We start from the raw sequence: 21,451 nt of genomic DNA on the forward strand, positions 1-21,451 counted from the left end.
TCGTATTTTATGTCAGCAAGTGTCATTATTATTAAATATAATTAATTGTGCGGAACGGCTGGTTTGTTTTAGTCTAAGTGAAAACTCAATAGAATTCTAAAATTTTTTACATATATTTTTATATTAAATACAAATATTGAAAATGTTGAATATAATATTCATTAATGAATAATTCATTAATGTTGAATAATGGGCATATTATATACGCACATTATATTTAAAATCTTAATTTCTTAACATTGCCTATTTTTGGGATTTGAAAATGTTTCGTTCAAGTGTTAACTGATAATTAAATAAAACATTTTATTAAAATCTTTGATTTCTAATTTTCTGCTATAAAATCATAGAATAAAGAAAAATAGAAGTGAAAGTTATATGGACAAATCGGGTCCCGCGTTTAAGCTTTTCGGAATTCCCGTTACGCGGCCAAATGTAAGTGAAAAATGCATCAGCTATATGAGTGTTTCTCTCTCGTTCGGCTTCGGTATTAATAATTCTAACCTAAGCAGTTAACGGCCATTTTTACGTGATATAATTGGTGTTTATTTACGACAATTTTTTCGTTATGTCTATTTTGTATGAAGACTATAGACCAAAATGTGGAAAGCCACGGCTGAAACAAGATGTAATTCTTACTTGTAATTTAAATAGTAAGTATTTTGTTAAATAGTAATGATTTATTGCATTGAAATAATGAAGCAATGTTTATTGACAGATTCTTTGCCTTTACTACAAGACAAGGAAAATATGCCCCCAATGGCAATATTACAATCACAAGTTTTTTTGGGGTGATAGATATATAGGAAATTCTTCTACCCCAACAAGACCCAGAAGTAAGTATATAATAAGAAACTTATGTTTATTGTTAGAGAATGAAGGTTCCAACTTGAAATGACATTTATATGTTCCTTTACAGATAACTCAGCCTGTACCATCAGCTTCGTTTCAGGTTGGATGAAAAAATAATGGCTTTATCCTTATTGAAATGCAGTGGCAGATGATATAAGCTGTTATCGAAGATATTCTGCTTGCCTTCTAGAAGAACATTAATGCAGATACCCAATAAGTTTCCTTTTTGCTGCTGGAGTAGTAACCTCTAATATTGTTCGTTAGTTCAGAAACTTGACTGTATAGACTGAACTGCAGTTCTCATATTTAATGAAATGTACCTCAATTTAGGTAAGTTGTTAATTTAGTTGATTCTAAAAAATAAAACAACAGAGCCATTATTAGTTATATTATCTTATTTTAATGTTCGTTTTAGGTTTTAAATATTAGAGAGAAGATAATATCAGTGGATTACGTGTTTTGGGTAGTGGACATATCTCTGTGATTACATCAATGGTTTTATGGCCAAGGAAAATTAATGTAATTGTAATATTTCAATAAAATGTATTTAAATAGATTTATTTTTTTATTTTTCCAGTAAAATTAAAAGATTTTTTTTTAATTTCGCGCTAAAATTTTTTACTATACATTTTTAAGTTTCCCGCTCAAATTTTTAAAATTCCCGCTAAATATTTTTAAATATCCTGGCGTAAATAACTGTCATACGGCGCATGCGTAAGCGCCCTCATACGGGGATTCCGAGCGTAACTTAGAACCAATTTTAACATAGGAGATGCACTTCTAAGTTTCTTTATTCTATGTATAAAATATTCCTATTTGGCGCGCCCTCTGGTGACGCGCAAAACTTGGTTCTTTGGTTTTATGATGTAAAATGAGTCTGAAGTTTGACATTGATATTGAAGCAAAATATTTATTAGTGCTGGGCATAATCGATGTATTTTTATAATCGATTTAATCGAATGAACTTTATTCAACTCAATGGTACCAGTGCTGAATCGATTTCCAGTGCTTCATATGCCATAAAAATTAGATGACGAGTGGCGGGCTCATACTATGCTGGATTTTGATCAACATGGGCTTGAACTTCTTTTTCTTTATTAATCTCCTAGAACATCAACAATTTGCCCGTGGGCAATAAGTATTATTATATGATTTCCGTTATATAATATAACTACCATGACATGTAGTAGATCACTTTAGTAAGTGATGTACTGTGGCTTTAACTTCTTGAAGATAACATTAGTGAATTGGGGTAAAGTATTTCGCCTTAAAGGGCATTTTTGGGCAGTTGTGTGAAAAAAACCAAATGCAAAGGAAATACGTGAATACACAAAATTGAATATATCGCTGCTGTTACTTCAGTATTGAAATATATCATATTTTATATCATTTGTGTTTTATTTGCATCGTTTTAGTTAGTGTTTTCAATATCTCAGTTAAAAACGAACTAAACTTACTTCTGAACGAAATATGGGCCTGTAACAATATCAACGTCATACATAAGCAAAGTAAGTTAAAATGTCACTTAGTTTATTTAAGTGTGTATATGAGCGCAGTTAGCCAATCATATTACATCATGTTTGTTTGGATAAACTGCAAAAATGTTTTGAAATGTGGGAAAGCACTGGTCCCAAAGGGTTAAAAAGAAATTATTCTGTTTTTAAGCATTCAACGACAACGAAATACAATAATCAACTTGTAAATTCCCCGACAATTCAGGCGCGATCATTAACGCCACCATTAAGAGGAAATTTCGAAGCTGGGCCGTTTTTATTGGGAACAGGGACCGTCATTAACGACCATTACGTTTGTTCCCCCATTAAAATTGATTATTAATCATCGCCGAACGAAAACCAGAAACCGGTAAAAACGAGAGAGCAGCGAGAAAGAGAAAGAGGGAGGACGGAAAACGACAGGTAATAGGGCCCCCGATGTCTGGCGAATGGCGCGCGCGTTTCGATCTCCCCGGTACTTTTTCCGACGAAATTCGTCTTCGTGTCGCCACCTTTGGCATTTTAACAAGTACGATCCGTGCAGCTGAAGCGACCACGGTCGTTCGACAACGCCTATTTATCAAAATGCCAACGGATTTAACAAACCAATTTAATTCGAATTCCGTATCATAACAAATCACTTAAGTGCCTCATTTAAAATATGGCGTAAACGGTGGTTGTGCGCGCGTGTGTGTGAGAACGGCGTCCACGAAGGCATTCGTGGGCTTCGAATAGATGCTCGTTCGAGTATAGCACCGCATTAACATTGACCATCCGATGAGCCAACGTGAGCTGTCCAACCGTTTTTTGCTCCAGCCTATAAATCCGCAAGTCGGAAGTAGAACTTGCATCACTTTAACGAACAAGATAAGACGGCCGTACACGCTACGTTAACCTGTTAAACTAAAACTTTAAGAAGTTTTAAATAGACAGCATCACAACTTTGTATTATTAATATTTATATCGTTTGTTACAGCGACAATATTTAGGCTTGTAGCGACCTTGAGGCATGTCGAATTTTACATCGTAGAATAATGGGCTACAAAATACCCAGAAATATAATCTAGGATGTTGAACACGGGCGGGGTGACAGCAGCGCTAACTAGTAAACGATTACGAAGATCTGGCAACCCCGAGACGTTGATCTGGGATATTATGGAAGGGTACTTTCGATCATCCAGTCACTGACCATTGTTTAGTTCAGACATGCTACCATCGACTGCTCAAGTTTCGGCTTCAGGTAACACCACCGCCATACCTTTTATTAATTGTTATTTCTATATATTTATAACTTAATAACAATAAATAACCTCCATTCACCGAACCATATAAACAACCCTAAAGGCTTAACATATTAGGTCGGGAATATAATTTTAAAGGTCAATTGCATATCATTTTCAGGATTGCCAACACACCAAATTGGAGAGAATTTTTGCTGATTCCTTACAAATACCCTTAAAAATTAGTTTAAGATATAAAACAATTCTCAACCGTTCAAAATAATATTTATTTTTTATCTTTTCATAATATGGAATAAGTAATGTTATAAATTATAACGTCACAGTTTATTCCACATTTTCTTGCAAGTACCATTAGCTATGCAAGTATCTAAATATGAACACTTATAAGAACGCTTAATCTAATAATTTAATAAATATGGCAGATCTAATATACAACCCAGCACTTCACGTCATATACTCTAATAGTTATAGTGCTAAACAAATACTTCGATAATTTTTGACATATTCATTTACATTGTAAATACATAGTAAATTCAAAATCTTATATTGCCGGCTTGGTGGCGCAGTGATAAAAGCGATGGGACGGTCCTCCTACTGTTGCGATAGACGCGGGTTCGAATCCTGTTGGGGCATGGTCGCAAATTTATATTTGTGATTGTTTAAAATTTGTGATTATCCTAGGCAAGAGTGTAAAATCTGACAAGGAAAATGATCCCAGTCACGCCAGTAACCAGGCTGGGTAAGACCGGATGTCTTCTGAGATGATTTCTAAAGTTGGTCACTCGCCAGTCGGTAGGCTTAATGACGAGGACCGTGGTTCGGAGCCCACGTTAAACTTTAGGCCCAGTCCAGATAAACCCATAGTTGGTAAAAGGAGACTTTAAAATATGTATAAAAAATAAATAAAAAAAATCTTATATTATACATTATTATACACCCAATTATCATCACGTACCTTGAATTTTTTTAACTTTGTAAATCTAGCATTACTAGACAATATTAGAACTTTTTATATTCTCTGTCATTATTATGAGCTTTGAAAAGTAAGGGTAATCATGGTAATCTTGTTGATTTTGCCAATTATTAATTAATTGTAGATATATTATCAGTGTTTTCAATGAGTTTGGTACTAGAAATATATAGTTTTGTTTTAGTAATAACAGATACTTACTGGGATCAATATATATTCATACATTCAATTTATCATCTCAGTTTCGCTATAGTTTTTTCTAGTACCGATGAGAACTAATGCTTTCTAATTAATTTCTGAATTTTGTCAAATTTTTATAACCATATATAACAAATTAATAGTAAGTAAACTATTTTATTAGTAACATTGTAATAAACAATTTTGAAAAATAATAGGATGTTGGAAATTGGAAAGCAGAGTTCCAAATAACAGGTGACTTGAAAAGTCCCCGGCATGACACATAGATAGCTCTACTAGAATTAAATCTATATGTTTTTTAGTTAGCCATAACCCTCAAAAGATGTGTGAACACATTTAACAGCTGTCGGATCATTAGTTTGCGAATTATAGCATTTTGAGTGAAGCAACTCTTGTTATTGTGAAAAAAAACGGATAAAAACGAATTTCGCGTGTTAATAAAATATTGCTTTTTGAAGAGAAAAAATACAGTTGAAGCATAAACTTGGACTGATGTTGAGTTTCCGGACACTGCCCCAGGAAAATCAACAATCAAGGATTGGTATGGTAAGTTTAGACGTGGTGAAATGAGCACCGAAGACGGTGGACGCAGTGGACGCCCAAAAGAGGTTGTTAGCGACGAAAATATTTAAAAAATCCACAAAATGATTTTGAATGACCGTAAATAGAAATTGAATGAAATAGCAGACACAAAGATATTAACTGAACGTGTACATAATATCATTTACGAATATTTGGGCACGAGAAAGCTATGTGTGCCTCGCGAGTTCACTATGATCAAAAACTATGACGACGTGACATTGACGAGTGTTTGAAGATGATCAAGCGCAATAAACCGAGTTTTTGCGTCGATATGCGACAATGTATGAAACGTAGCTCCACCATTTCACTCACAAGTCCAATCGACAGTCATCCGAGTCGATCGTACACGATAAACCCGCTACAAAGCGTGGGAATACGCAATAGTCGGCTGGCAAGGTTATGGCGTCAAGGAAGGACAATCAACAGCGACTATTACACAGCGTTAATGGTCCATTTGACGAGCGAAATCGCCGAAAACGACCGCGTTTGAAGAAAAAGAAAGTGCTGCCTCACCAAGACAATACACCGTCTCACAAGTCAGTGAAAACGATGTCAAAAATCCATGAATTGCACTTCGAATTGCTTCCTCATCCACCGTATTCTCCAGATCTGGCCCCCAGCCACTATTTCCTGTCCTCAGATCTCAAAAGAATGCTCGCTGGGAAGAAATTTTCGTCGAACGAATACCCGAAAATGTTATCCCCGAAACTGAAGCCTATTTTGAAGCAAAGGACAAATCGTACTACAAAAAAGGTATCGAAAAGTTGGAGCGTCGCTATAATCAGTGTATCACCCTTGAAGGGAATTATGTTTAATAAAAAAAACTAATTTTGCCATAAAATTGTGTTTTACTATGGTAGGCCGGAGACTTTTCAATTGACCTGTTATATTATTACTGTGAACTATTCATCTGATGTGTTACCGTTAAACACAGTTAATATTGATGACAATTTCTTCCTTTTACAAAATTAGGCTAAAAATGAGACACTAGATAAATATAATCGTTTGTTTTAAATGCGTACAGTTCGAGACCACTTCCCACACCTCCGCTAGTTCATACTCATTGACATTTCACAGTCAATTCCGCTTATTTAATTAACAGATACTACCCGTTGACTCATCGTCATCCCGTTCCTTTAATTCCATCAATAAATATCTTTCATAACATTAGGATATCTCGGTGTCAATCGAATCCGATTTTTTGTGACCCAACAATCCGATACAAACTTTTAATAAACGAGCTCGCAGTCGAAAAACGATCATAGATCCGGTGGGCGTTGGAATTTAATTAAAACTCGAGAAAAAATGTTTTAATTGAAAGACTATACCTACCGGAGCGGTAGGAATCGAACTTTAATCCAATTTATTCACTATGCGGAGAACTAGTTTTAAATGTTCTACGCCTGTCTATTTATACGGAACGGGAATAAATTTTTTGGTGCTTTAATGGCGCACAACAAAGGAGAAAAACGCTTTATTCAAATCAGGCGGCGGGTCAGCGAGAGGATCATAATAATTTTCGGATTTTTCACCAATTAGTGTTGAGGTGATCCGTCGGTTGTTGTGTATTTTTCATTAATTTTTATGATTAGAACTAGTTTCGGTTCCCAGACGTTGACTTACGAGTAAATTATTATCCATTTCCGTTGTATTTTATTCAATTGATAGTAGTTGGGGGATAAATCAAACTTAAGGTACGGTTGTCGCCATATTTTAGTCGGTGACGTTTTAATAGTCGGAAAAATTCAAGCTCGAAAATAAGCCGATTTCGTTGGTATCGTTGGTGTTATCTTGTGGCGAAACAATACGTCGGGCGTTTCAAATAAACTTTCACAGACGTCGTCGAGCTTAACTTCAAATGTCATATTGACAGGAAAATTTAAATTTGACACATTTGTTACAATAAATAACGATTTATCAGTTGGTAATAACAACACAACTTTACAAAATCTAATCAACTTTTGGACCCGATCAGATGAGAAAAATTCTTAACGTTATTTGATGCATGTGTCAAGATTGGTTCTAGTTTTCGAGTTCGCGAATGGTGACAGCACTGTGCTCTTACAATGGCTGGAAGCCGACGACGTTGCTGTAACATCATTTGGAACTTGGTTTTGTGCTGTGATTGTGCTTCGGAACGTGTGAAATTGCAGGGACAACGTTATAAAGTCAATCCAAAGGCTTTTGTTACATTTGCGGATGTTATGTGCTCGGCAAACGTGGAAAAATCATGATAAATGTACTCAAAGATGCGTATTTGTAGTACTTTGATTTTGCTGTAGTAAACAATGACAAGGCATGTGTACGAAATTGTTTTGTAACGCGTGGAGATTAAAGTTGCACTAGTGGTCACTTGGTGAAAATGCATTCTTCTCATTGTCTGTGCTAACGTTATGGAGAAAATAGAAAAATTATGTAGATGATTCTTATTTTTGATCAATGAATGTCGTCGGTATAAATGTGAAAAAATAGCATAGTATAAATATCCTAACGTATCATCAGTATCGAAGTCAGTTCTACATACGGACAGTGATCCATTGCCAATTTGTCTAGGTACAAGAGCAAAAAACTTAAGAGGTTCCAAGACTGTCATACGTAGACATAAAAGGAGGACTGATATTCGAGAACTTATGGTTGACGCAAAGCAAAGCATATAAAGTATTAAAATGTTTACGCCTGATCAGCAAAAGAGAGGTTACACCAAGATATTGCGAAAATCGAAAGGCCATACCAAGGATTTTTGCGATAAGCGATTACTGTTGGACCCTAGTATTAAAGATTCAGAAAAAGCAGTTCAACCTCTGTTCATTTCTGATTTATACTTTTTAATTTAGTAAATACCCGTTAATGGTCAAAAATAGTAAAGTAATTAATTTATTGAGTATTTCGAAAATTGGAACCTATTTAAAAAACGGGTTGCTGATTTGGATTCAGCCTCCCAATTTATATTATAAATTGCTCAGGTCTAAAACCATGTATACTTGTGCAAGATTAAGTGGGCAAGAATTCTTCATCATCTTTGATTTTGAGACATCTTTTGATGCTCAACTTCGACCAAATTCAATTTACTTAGTTTTAATTTTAATATATGTTTAGATTCATTAGAATTCTAAACAAAACGGCCAAATTTAATAACTATTTGCGATATATCTTAAACTTAATGATTATCGTTATTGCTGCCATTTTAACTTTCAAGTGACACGTGTCCGTAAATATTTTCTGATATATTATCTAATAAAATATGTTGTTGTATATAATATGCCATTAATGTACAAAACACATCATTAATTTTTTGTTGCTTTGCCTAGCTTGATCAGATATCATTGGATGGGAGAAAAGTGTGTGTGGCTATTAAGAACCAAGGATGTCAAGATGGTTTCAGGTAGGGAAGCCCTTATATTTGTAAATATATAAACCGAAAAAGATCGCTCCAGAGAAAGAGATCCCGCTCAAATCAAGAAGTGAAGCTGAATCCCATTTTGAAAGTAAATAATGCAAAGAGTATCTTGATGAATAAAGCCGAGTTTCGACTAAAAATTGTCGTTTTGTTAGTTAGGTTCGGGGTTTTAGTGATGCAATGATAAATGATGATGACTCTGCAATTGTTGATTGTCTTGGCCAAGAAGAATAGCGAGCGAAATACAAACTTAACTGACATAGTCGGTATTAACATTAACAAGGATTGTGGACAGACAACATAAAACCACCGCGGCAAAAGTAATATCAATGTTCACGCGATTAACACTATTTCCATAACCCCCTTTTCCTGGCTGAAACGACCTCATCCGTCGCTGCAGTCATAACTTATATGTAATTGGCGGATGGTTTGCTACAAGAATGGGATAACATTCACTTAGAAACTCTTCAGACAGTCTATGAATCTGTTTCGCAAAGAATGGCAGCTGTTTTAAAAGCAAATGGTGGCTCAATACCTTATATACTTAATATATACTTAATACTATATATATATATATATATATATATATATATATATATATATATATATATATATATATATATATATAAGGTATTATGTTGATTATTTTGCTTTATCCATCCCTTGTGTATATTCAATATAAATCCTCCTTATAGATTATATTGGAAAAAATGTAATCAAATAATGAAGTTAAATATATATCGAGTGGAAGGTAACTTTACTAATAAAGTGATTAGCCAGAAATTAAAAACTCACCAATGTTACAGGTTGTTCCTTTCCATCCGGGAGCACATTCGCAGGTAAACGACCCGCCCGCTTCTAGACAAGAGCCCCCGTGGAGGCAGGGCGCTGGAGCGCAGGGGTTGTCCACCACCTCACAATTAGTACCGGAGAATCCCTCGGGGCAGGTACACAGGTAGGTGTCGGGTGCGGTATTTTCGCACGTGCCTCCGTTTAGACAAGGCTCGTGAGTTCCGCAATAGTTCAGATCTGTAATCACAAGAAAAAGGTGGTTAATTAATGGTTATTATTGGTTTATACGTTTATAGTTTACGTCATAACAGGTCAATTGAAAAGTCCCCGGCCTACCATAATGAAACACATTTTTTTTGGAAAAATTAGTATTTTTATTCAACATAATTCTCTTCAAGGGTGACACACTGATTATAGCGACCCTCCAATTTTTCGATACCATTTTTCTAGTACGATTTGTTCTGTCCTTGTGACTTGTGATACGGTGCATTGTCTTGGTGAAGCAGCACTTTCTTTTTCTTTAAGTGCGGTCAGTTTTCGGCGATTTTGTCCTTCAAACGGACCAATAACGCTATGTAATAGTCGCTGTTGATGGTGCTTCCTTTTTCAAGGTAGTCAATGAAAATTATTCCATGCGCATCCCAAAATGAAGACGCCATAACCTGACAGAGCCGACTGTTGCGTTTTCCCACGCTTTGGAGCGGGTTCATCGTCTGCAGTCCACTTGGATGATTGTCGATGGGACTTCGGAGTGAAATGATGGAGCCAGCTTGATGGAGGGAAATGTTTCATCCATTGTCACATATGGACTAGGGTTTATTACGCTTCGTTGTTGTTTTTGGTCAAAAGTAACCTCGCGCGGCACTCACTTTGTATAGAGCTTTCTCATACCCAAATATTCGCAAATGATATGATGTACATGTTCAGTTGATATCTTTAGAGTGACTGCTATTTCATTCAATTTCAATTTACGTTCATTCAAAATCATTTTGTGTTTTTTTTTTAATGTTTTCGTCGGTGACAACTCCTTTAGGGCGTCCACATCGTCTTCGGTGTCCATTTTACCACGTCTAAACTTAGCATTCACACGAAATTCCTTTTTATCCATCTTTTTCACAATAAAAAAAGTTGCTTTACTCAAAATGCTACAATGCACAAACTAATGATCCGACGGCTGTCAAATTTATACGCGCATCTTTTGACGGTTAGGGCTAACTAAAAAACATATGGATTTAATTCTAGTACCGACATCTATGTGTCAGGCCGAGGACTTTTCAATTAACCTGTTAGCTTAAAAAATGTTAGTTCAAGTTTGACTTGTAAGTTGTTGTTTGAGGGTTAGTAATAATTTGATAATGTTAATAATTTGATTTGAATGCTAATAGTTTTAGCCTTTAAGAATAAGCATTTAAGAGTCGTACTCTGGCGAAAAAAAATTGTTTCACTTTATTTGATGCTTTGACATAATAGAAGAATGTATAGAGTAGACTCATACCAAATGTTATGTAAATCGCTTTAGTAGAACTTGAGATTTCATGTTAACTGTCTCGAAAAAGGAGTTTTGAGAAAAACGCGTTTAAAGTTTCGTTTTTAGACAAAAGCTATATCTCCGGAAGTAATTTGAATTTTGAAAATTCATCTGAAGAATATATTCTTAAAAGCCAATAATATGCCAATTGAGCGAGAATCTTTTTTCCCATTGTGACAAAAATTTACCATTTTAATGTTATTAGCCGCTGCTATGAAAGTATGTAAGGAACCAGGGTGTATAGAGGGGTATTTGGTCCAATAACCAGAAACCGGAGACAGGAGTATCCCGAGTAAAATATAGGTATACAGGGAGTCCTGGTACTACTGGAAGTTCCATGCCAACGCCATTCTCTCTCTCAGAAATGTTTATTTGATGTCAACAAATCATCAAGCCAAACTCCTTTTGACCAAAAACAATACAAAATTATCCGCTGTATGGGAATTTTTGGTGGGTAGTCCTCCAGATTTTTTTCATCCTATCATCCTTCATGATCAGGCCAAAAACTAGTCAGCACTTGTGAAAAAGAAAAATGTATAAGCGTGTTACAAGGGTGTATACAGGATGTATCACTTGTAACAATACTGATATAAGGGAGTTGTACAGTTTCTGCTAATTGCTTAGTTATGAGTCATATATCTCCGTTTATTATTATTGTCTATTACTGTAATTAGTTTAAGTCCTTGATAATGTTAGTAAGATTATTAAAATCCTTCTAATTTTTTCTTTGGGGAACTTTAAAAGGAAAATAAATGAACTGGATTCCAAATTGAAAAATTGTAGTAGTTAATCGGAAGAAAATCCCAATTGCGATGGCCTCCAATTATGGGAATGTTCCGCTAAAATTAATATAAGTAAAACACACATTTTTCAAAACAGAATAAACACTTCTAAGGAGGTATCGCCAGATATCATAAGAATGATTACTGTCATCGAGAACTTCAGATTATTATGAAGTATTACTCAGGAAATCAAGAGAACAGCCAAGTGGCTAATAACGAAGTGTTGCAACCCCAATCAAACCATTCGATCTTCTAGTGGAGTGAAATATATTTAACAGAAAAAAAGCAGTGTTAGCATTATAACTATAGAGATTAAGTAAGTACCGATGGGATCTCCTAGATACATACCTGGTTCTTAAGTCATTACAAAAATAAGTTGTAGGTTAGTAGGCAACGACTAGTAAAAATGTATTAATAAAAAAATCTTTACCTACAAGATTACCGATGGATATTTTAATCAATACTTGTTTCTTTTTGTCCGGTTCAGAGAATTGTCCGGAAATCCGGTTCAGAGAATCAAGTATTGCCAATCTATTACTTCTATAAAAATTCTTCGTTCAATTCTGAATGCATATGTATCAATTTCAATTTGCAGCGATCTCCCGTGAATGACCCCTTTAAGAACGCCCTTAAGCTTTTGAAACCACTCTTGATAACTTATTTCATTATCAGCTAAAATCATTAACCATGGTTGTCCGGTTAATGTATGAGTTTTACAAACAGTAAAGGAATGAAAACTGATCAATTTAGAAAAGTATCGTAAATCGAAATGAATATGAAGTGTTATGCAAAACATATTAGACAGCGAACCCTGCTGGAATGGTATAGTTGCTGGTTTAGAAATATTAACTTTATAATCATATTTGTGAATCAAAGATGAGTTCGTCATTCAGTTATCTAAATATTCCTTTGCAGAGAAAATGAAAGTTATAATGATGAATGATATCTTTCAATTAATACCAAGAGGTATTGTATTGGAGAAGAGATTGTGTATAATTTACTAATGAAAAAAACGAAAAATTTCATTCAAAACATTTATGGATATATACTTTTATAGATGCTTATTTAATTATCAGTATTATAAGATACTGCATCTTATATAATGGATGTGTATTAACCAGAGGTCGTTAACTCCCAGTTAACCGAGTGTATCATTCAATATTTTCAAGGTACAGCGCGTTCCGTTTCATTGAAGAAACACTCCAATAAGTCCGTTTTGAATACGACCAATAAAATGCTCATTACGTGATGCATACGGTCTGTTAGGTTGAAAGGACGTAGAGTACCCGTCTTATGGAACCATGAATAATGCAGCGGCGGCATTCTGGCCGCGCAGGTGGTTTACTTTATATTTTCTGAATAAGATTGTTTCTTGTGCTTCCGCTCGTTTTAAATCCCTCCCGGATATGCGTCGGTCATATCCTCTCGAACAAGAAAAAAAAAACGATTCGGATTTTTTAATCTCGTCTGATTGCTCGAATATTTTAATTGATTTGGTTATTGATAATTGGCTGTTACTAATTCCTAGTTATAATCGTATATATTGATTTTATTTATTAAAGGGTTGTTTTTTATATTGTGAGATTGCTGTAAAATGTGGGAAATGACACTATTTCTGTTGTGATCGTTCATCCCGGCTAAATATTGAATTAAATTGTGAATATTTTCGAATGATACTTTTTAAATAATTTTAAACGTGGTTTGATTTAACGAGAGGGCGCCGATGAACTTTTAGCGATAAAATGACTTTGGATGGTCAAACCAGAATACATTTAATGTTGCATATACGCATGGTTTTCAAAGGCGAGGATTTCCTAGCATTTCAGTTTCTAAATAAATTATTTTCTATGATGATAAGATTATCAAGCTAATACAAATCATCTCAAACAGGAGACTTTTTGAACCCTAACGTTAATTTTGTGGATCATTGTTCGTGTAAACCTGACCTAGCATGTAATTTTACAAACATGCCCCATCGGGATTCGAAACCGCGGCTATCGCAACAATAGGTGCAATATAGTTCTCTTTCGTCATTTGGTTCAAGTATATTAGTGATTTTCGAAATTTGAAATACATCACATCAGCTTCTCACAGTTGATCAAGATCAGTTACAATCTAAGTCATGCTAACTCCCTTATAGTGTATATCAGAATAAAACATAAATACAATTATATATTGGTTGAACCATGCAAAATTGTGTAGATGTTTATAAAGATTATCATGATTAATAATTGTTTCTGATAGAAATAAAGTCATCAAATATAAAATTGATTTCCTTTTAAATAGTGATAGTTTTCATATATATTCTTTTTCCTAATTACTAACAGTAAAATTATTATTTGATTTTTTATACGTAACAGGTCAATTGAAAAGTCCTCGACGTACCATAGTAAAACACATTTGATACACTGATTATAGCGGCCCTCCAAATTTTCGATACCATTTTTGTAGTATGATTTGTCCTTTGCTTCAAAATAGACCTCAGTTTCGGCGATCACCTCTTCATTCGACGAAAATTTCTTCCCAGCGAGCATACCTCTGAGATCTGGGAACAGGAAAAAGTCTGGGGGCCAGATCTGGAGAATACGGTGGATGAGGAAGCAATTCGAAGCCTAATTCATCGATTTTGTCATCATTTTCATTTACTTGTGACACGGTGCATTGTCTTGGTGAAGCAGCACTTTCTTTTTAAATGTTTTTATCGGTAACAACCTCTCTTGGGCATCTACTACGTTCAGTGTCTTCGGTGCTCATTTCACCACGTCTAAACGTAGCATACCAATCCTTGGTGGTTGATTTTCCTGGGGCAGTGTCCGGGAACTCGGCATCAAACCAAGTTTTTGCTTTAACTGTATTTTTTCCCTTCAAAAAGTAATATTTTATCAACACGCGAAATTCTTTTTTATCCATTTTGTTCACAATAACAAAAGTTGCTTCACTCAAAATGATCCGACAATTGCTTCACTCAAAATGATCCGACAATTGTCAAATTTATACACGTATGTTTTGAGAGTTATGGCTAATTAAAAAACATATGAATTTAATTCTAGTAGCTCCATCTATGTGTCAGACCGGAGACTTTTCAATTGACCTGTTATATTTAGTATAAATTGTCAAATAGGATTCTTTGCATTTGTTTGCCCGGGTTGGTTAATATAATGATGGAATGGTTATTCCTTGTCGGAATTTTCACTTGGATATGCCTATAGACTTATGATTCCGCATCAGTAACAAGAAAGTGGCCAATATTTTGATCACTGTGCACTCAGCCTTAATTTGAAAAAAAAAGTAAGTCGAAAGCGAATAAAGACTATTAATTGAAATTCACACATTTGGGATAGACATTGAGGAAAAACGGTCGTTATAGATATTATAAATGTGATGAGGTAAGGTGATTCATTGAATTATTATATTTTCAGTTCGAAACGGGACGGTAATGACGACGGAATGTCACGTCAATATGTCAGGTCTATAGGTCATTTGTATCGTACATCGTCGACAATATGAGCATTTGAATATAAACAAATTTGTATCAAAACTTGTGCTTATGTATTAGTATCAATAAGATTTAAGAATATAAGCGACTTGGTGCTAACATGAATACGTAGAAAATACTATAGAAACAAATAATATTTAAATATAGTACTGATCTTCCAATTTTGGAGTTAATATAAAATACTCATAAAAGTACTTTGAAATAGTTAATTTTTAAGTTTTTTATTATGTAACTGATTTTTATGAATTTATAATCAATTAATCAGTTGCTATAGTAACTATACCAATTGATATCGTTACTATATTACTAGTTATTATAAGTTACTAAAGCGCATTTACCATAATATTATTAAAATGAAAATAATATTACTAGAGGGACTTCACCAAAATGTAATAATTTATTGCTATTTAATATTTTTAATTTCAGTCACTATATTAAACTTTCATAACAAAATTATTTTAAATTTTTCTTAAATTCTATTACATCGAAATATAAAGTTGCGTGAACCTAAAGAATAACTATTACCTGGGCTACCAAAAATCAAGAACCCGCGAATTCACCATAATGTAATAATTGTTCAATACACTAGTTCCGGTTATCACAAACAATAACAAAAATCCATAAATCGTTTCATATTCGAGTCGAAACAAACACACAAAAAATACCAGAGAAAAAACACGAACCTTAACGCTTTGTTCAATGCTCCGATAAGTCCATTGGTTTCGTGTTCTTTTTTGTCGTCTCCTTCCCCGCCTTAAACGATGCATCGGTTTTATTATAAAACCAAAAACGGTCCGCTTTTTTTACTAGAGCGCCACTAATTCCGACATTTTCACACTCGATTTCCGTTCAATCTTTGGCCTTTTTTTCCGTCCCCGCTTACCGGTCTAGGCCCATAGTAAACGAATTGAAAGTAATGCCTTTTAATGGACGATTAAATAGATTATTAAGTGGAAAAAAGCGTCGATCGCTTTTTGTCTCGAAACGCCGTTTTTCTGCTGGGATTATTTACAGTCGAGTCTACGATGATTATCAGAAAACTTATAGGTTATTCGATTTATTGATTATTAGTGGTCTTTTGCCTGATACAGATACGAAAATAGAATTATCTCTTGTGACCTGAGATATACAGACATCAAAAATACGTGTATAATTTTTGAAACAATTATTATTGGTCATGTTATCAATTACTACATTTTGGTGTCGTCGACCTCCTAATATTCTGACGGCCTAATATTATGGCGAATTCACTTTAATTAATACTACAGAATTTTTCGATATATGTTCGAATAGGACTAAATACTTCATTCCCTATCATGGAAATAATTTTAATTTATTTAACATACATCTTCTATATACTAATCGGTTTAGCGAAAATTTTGCCTCCTTTTTTGATGAAAACGGGGGCACCTGGAGGAGTGAAATTTGGTACGGTTAAAGCTTATATCCAGGAATAATTTTTATTTATTATTATTTTTTTTAAATATATTTTAAAGTCTCCTTTTACCAAGCATGGGTTTATCTGGACTGGACTTAAGTTTAACGTGGGCACCGAACCACGGTCCTCGGCATTAAGCTTACCGACTGGCGAGTGACTCACTTAGAAATTATCCCAGAAGACATCCGGTCTTACCCAGCCTGGTTACTGGCGTGACTGGGATCATTTTCCTTGTCGGATTTTGCACTCTTGCCTAGGACAATCACAAACATAAATTTACGACCATGCCCCAGCAGGATTCGAACCCGCAACTATCGCCACAGTAGGTAGATCGTCCTATGTCGTTTTTACCACTGCGCCAATCAAACCGTAATATGCGCTATAAATAGATAAATTCTAATAAAATGAAATACGCCCAAATCAAGCAACCAGGAAGAGCCAGAATTTTACATGTGATACGGATATTAAAATGAATAGTGGGTGTATTAAAACCTTATTAACCGAAGCTATTTTAACTTTAAGCTATAACTATTAATGTAAAAATACATTTTTTGTAGGGCGAACAAATTAATGTGTCCGCTTTGTCGGAAGTTATATAAAGCTGTGAAAGAAAAACCCGACCTGTGCAAAAATTTCATCATAAAATTGATTAACAAAATTCGAGAATAAAGACTATATGAATACATAAATAAAGTATTGAAAATATGCGACCGTTAAAATGAAACTAACTGCATAATATGCACAGATGAAACATATAGGACAAATAGAAGGAATTCTTGTGCTACCAAAAGTACAAGAAAGAAAATGTTATTCATTAAATAAGGATTCATCAAATCGCTTATATTTAACCTCTTAATATATGATTAATCAAATAATTTTTTTTTGTAATATCAGCTTATGACTATTATACGGTAATGAGGCTGTGAACTACGTACAGGTTAAGGGTGATGGAGGAATTTGAATTTGAGAGGATGGAAATAACAACGTATAACGGTTCTCGTATCTCTGAACAATGTTACCATTGTGTCTTAATGCACACCTAACATCAAATTCGAATGACAGCATTTGTAATCTCGATATTATACTTACAAAACACGTGAAGCATTACATATATGGTTAAAAAAGTAAGTAATAAAAGTCTCATGCAGTATTTAGCCATATATTTTTAACTTTTTACACTGCTACATTAGAATTCATAACTATAATTCAAAGCAATTAAAGTAATGCATCATAATATCATGTACATATGTAAAGTGTGAAGTATTTACGAAAACGTGACGTCGCAATCAAACTCCATTACTATTCACACGTTTTGGTCTAAACTTTAAACTCTACAACCATTCAAAGCCTTTATCTTTAGCACAAAAATCATTTATTTCTTGTAAATATGCAAATTATGAAGTTGTTTGCCATCTAGCGTTTTTGTGGTGAAGTTGAGCAAAAAGAAAACAAGAATTGTATAGTGTATGGGTACAGGCTATGCGTTGTAGCATATCAGCTTTAGTTCATATTTGAATCATATTAAAAATATTACGCAACAAGGAATTGCTAATCATTATCATCTAAAGGAAAAGGTGATTCATCTTCTGATTGTCGTCAATCAGAAACCGACGCGTAAATTAGTAATGATGAGTGTGAAGATGTAAACAATATATTTAGAGATAGTTCTAATGACCACGGTTAATGAAGATCCTTATCGATCATAATCTTACTGCATGCTCTGTGATTCATCGTGGTTTACAATGAAGCTCACAAAGGGTTTATTTTAATTGGGACGCGTGAGGGACATTCTCGGTTTTCCGCACCATTTCTGACGCGGGATCTGTGAACAGTATAATGATATGTTTCTTTTCACACTTTGTCCGGTACTGCTTATTAGTAACAATGACTTAGTATTTCGATGTTACTGGAAAAAATTAGATATACACTGATCGTCTACCTGAATTACGTGACCAGCACAATTTCTCGAAATTCTATTGTCCGCGTTCGGTTGTACATGTATTTTTTCGGATGATTGTACTGAAAACTGGAGTTTTTTCCGAGGTTGTCCTTTATAAGACGGCGTCATGTTCAGAAGACAGTATTTTAAAACATAATGATTTTTGATTTTCGGCTTATATTTAACTGCTGTCTTTATATTTCTGTTTGTCGTGGTTAAGGGGCTATTATAGTCTAGAAATTTGAAAGTATCAAAGCTTAACCCTCTAGGAATATGCCCTTAGAGGATTCTTGAAAATTTACATTATTTTCGGAGATATAGCTATTTTAGTGACGCGGCTTCTAAACCAGCTTATCCAGAAGTGATCTAATAAATCGAAAATCCTCCTCGGTCTGAGGAAGTACTGGGATTTTTTAAAATCTCTAAATTTTAACTAGTCGATGTCCACTAATCTACAATTTATCTTTAGAATAACTTAAATCTAGGTATATATCTAGGAGGACCCATCGGCTCTATCTTAGTTTCTAATAATGTTTATATATTAACACTGCTGTTTTTCCATTATATATACTGTGGATATCAGTCCTGTAGTATCTGGGTGCATGTACAATACTTCTCAGGACTTTGTTTTGGAAAATTTCTATTGTATTTATATTAGTTTTCGCGGAACATCCCCATAATTGAATTCTGTTTCCCATATAGGTTTCAATACTTGCTTGTGTAATAGCAATTTATTATGTACTGATCGTTGTGATTTTCTTCCTTTTAACATTTACATTTTTACATTTTCCTATATTTTAACGCCAGTTTTCTAATTTTTTTACATGTTCATCATACATGTTCCCTGCAGCGATGTTTTGCATCAGTTTATTCTTGCTGTATGAAATGATGGTATTTTTTCGTTAATCTTATTTTCCAGCTTTGGGTCCTACTATTTATATTGCCACTTGACTGTTGTAATTGTCGAGTGGCTTCTGCGGTATTATCTCCGACAGCAATAACAGCAGTATCATCATCATACTTTCCATTTGTGGGATATCATATATGTAGTGTAGGTGAAGAATTGGCCCCAATACACTTCCTTGTGGTACACCTACTTTAACTTCTTTTATTGTAGAGTAGGCTTCCTCTTGTTTGACTCTAAACATTCTGATTATAATGTAAGATTGTAATAGTTCCGTGTATCGTTTCGGCAACATTTCTTGTAGCTTAAGGACAAGGCCGTCATGCCATACTTTATTAAAGGCTTGTGCTACATCTAATAATATAGCTGAACATACCTTTTTACCTTACATAGGCTACTTCAATTACATCTGTTATTCTATGCACCTGGTCAATAGTGGAAAGTTTGTTGATAAACCCAAACTGGTGTGTAAGTATTACGTTTTTTCTCTCTATAATGTTGAAAATTATAAAGTCGATTTACAAGAGTTTATTATCTGAAACCGTACTGACTCGGTATTTAGGTTTAAAAAATGAATCTTTTTGCACCTAAACAAATATATGCTGGAAATCACACGATTGAAATTGCAACTTTTAGTCTCAAAGAATATGCCAGATTGAGCGCTCAGAAAAACGAGCTTACTATGCTTAAAAAGTCGCCAGAACCTATCGTTTGTAAGAAAGAAGTTCGTACGTTTGTAGGTTATGTAAGGCTTAGACAGCGTATAATTTTACCCAAAACTTTTAAAAGCGTTTTTTCTTGAAACTACTTTTTTCGAGACAGTTGAGATATCTCAAGTTCTACTGAACCGATATAGGTAAAATCTGATGTGTCTTCTCTATATATTGTTCTATCGTTCTAACTTTTGCATGATAGCAGCACTTCTCTAAATTAATTGTTTTTTTTTTGTTTCAGATTACTAGTAAAGTTGCAATCTTGTTAAGGAGAGCGCCGGATTTTTTTGAAAACACCCACTTCATTAGCTTACCTTTTGTATTTCTAGAAGTTGAATATTCTTTTTGTTTTATGCACTTTTCACACAACTTCTTTTTCTTCATTAATAAATGTTTAATAATGAATAGTAGAAAGTATTGTTTGTTATACAAGTCTCCGAGTTTGAAATTAATTTAACATTTTTATAATCTGTATTTGGCAGTATATTCAACTTTATCTAGAATGCCCCCTTAAATATGGGGTTTTAGATTATTATTATTTCACTTAAATCTGGTAGCGCCTTCTTAAGATATTTATCTATACACCTACTTCTCTATACACGCACAATATTTGTTTTAAACATAAAATACGCCCGGGCAGATGATTAAACATTTCATCGCCGTTGAAATATTTAGAAATATCAGGATGATTTATGGAATTTAAAATTATCCCTAATATAAGTTTACATCTCCATTATTGTTAAGACATATTAAACAATCCGGTGTCATCAATCAAACAAACATTTAAGAGCTTATAGAAAAAAAAACAGCTAGTAAACTTTTTTCATAGGTAAATAATTTCAAATATTATAAGTGTTAATTGTAAATTGATTGATCGATGATCATGACAAGAGAGATCGACGAAAAAAAGTAATTGCATTTTCTTGGCGGTACATAAAACTCGATTTATTATTAACAAAAACTTGAGTCGACAGTATTCAGTTACCTCCGTAGGTGACGAGATATTATATTTGTTTTGAAAAAAATGAGGAAGATTATTTATGAACGAAGTATTTTACGACAATTTACACAAAAATATTAATTGCTAACTTGTTTCTTCCTATATTTGAATTTAATTGTATAAAAAGTT

The 21,451-nt window shown here is 34.0% G+C and overlaps 1 protein-coding gene and 1 long non-coding RNA gene across 5 annotated transcripts in view; one reads left to right on the plus strand and one right to left on the minus strand.

Annotated features, from left to right (window-relative positions):
- The window catches only part of Ser (protein serrate), a 318,726-nt gene that overhangs the window by 43,436 nt on the left and 253,839 nt on the right, over positions 1 to 21,451 (minus strand). For all 4 annotated transcript variants that reach the window (XM_076412423.1, XM_076412422.1, XM_076412420.1 and 1 more), the window contains exon 7: positions 9,526 to 9,759. In XM_076412423.1, the coding sequence (XP_076268538.1) occupies positions 9,526 to 9,759 (234 nt within the window). The remainder of the gene's footprint in view (positions 1 to 9,525; positions 9,760 to 21,451) is intronic.
- Positions 1,060 to 1,403, plus strand: LOC143201450 (uncharacterized). Its single transcript, XR_013006955.1, has 2 exons — positions 1,060 to 1,179; positions 1,265 to 1,403. It is a non-coding gene; the product is annotated as an uncharacterized LOC143201450 (long non-coding RNA).

This window comes from Rhynchophorus ferrugineus, unplaced genomic scaffold (assembly GCF_030347505.1).
Source record: "Rhynchophorus ferrugineus isolate W39M unplaced genomic scaffold, kcgeb_rfMv2 rfM8, whole genome shotgun sequence".
Lineage (NCBI taxonomy): Eukaryota > Metazoa > Arthropoda > Insecta > Coleoptera > Curculionidae > Rhynchophorus > Rhynchophorus ferrugineus.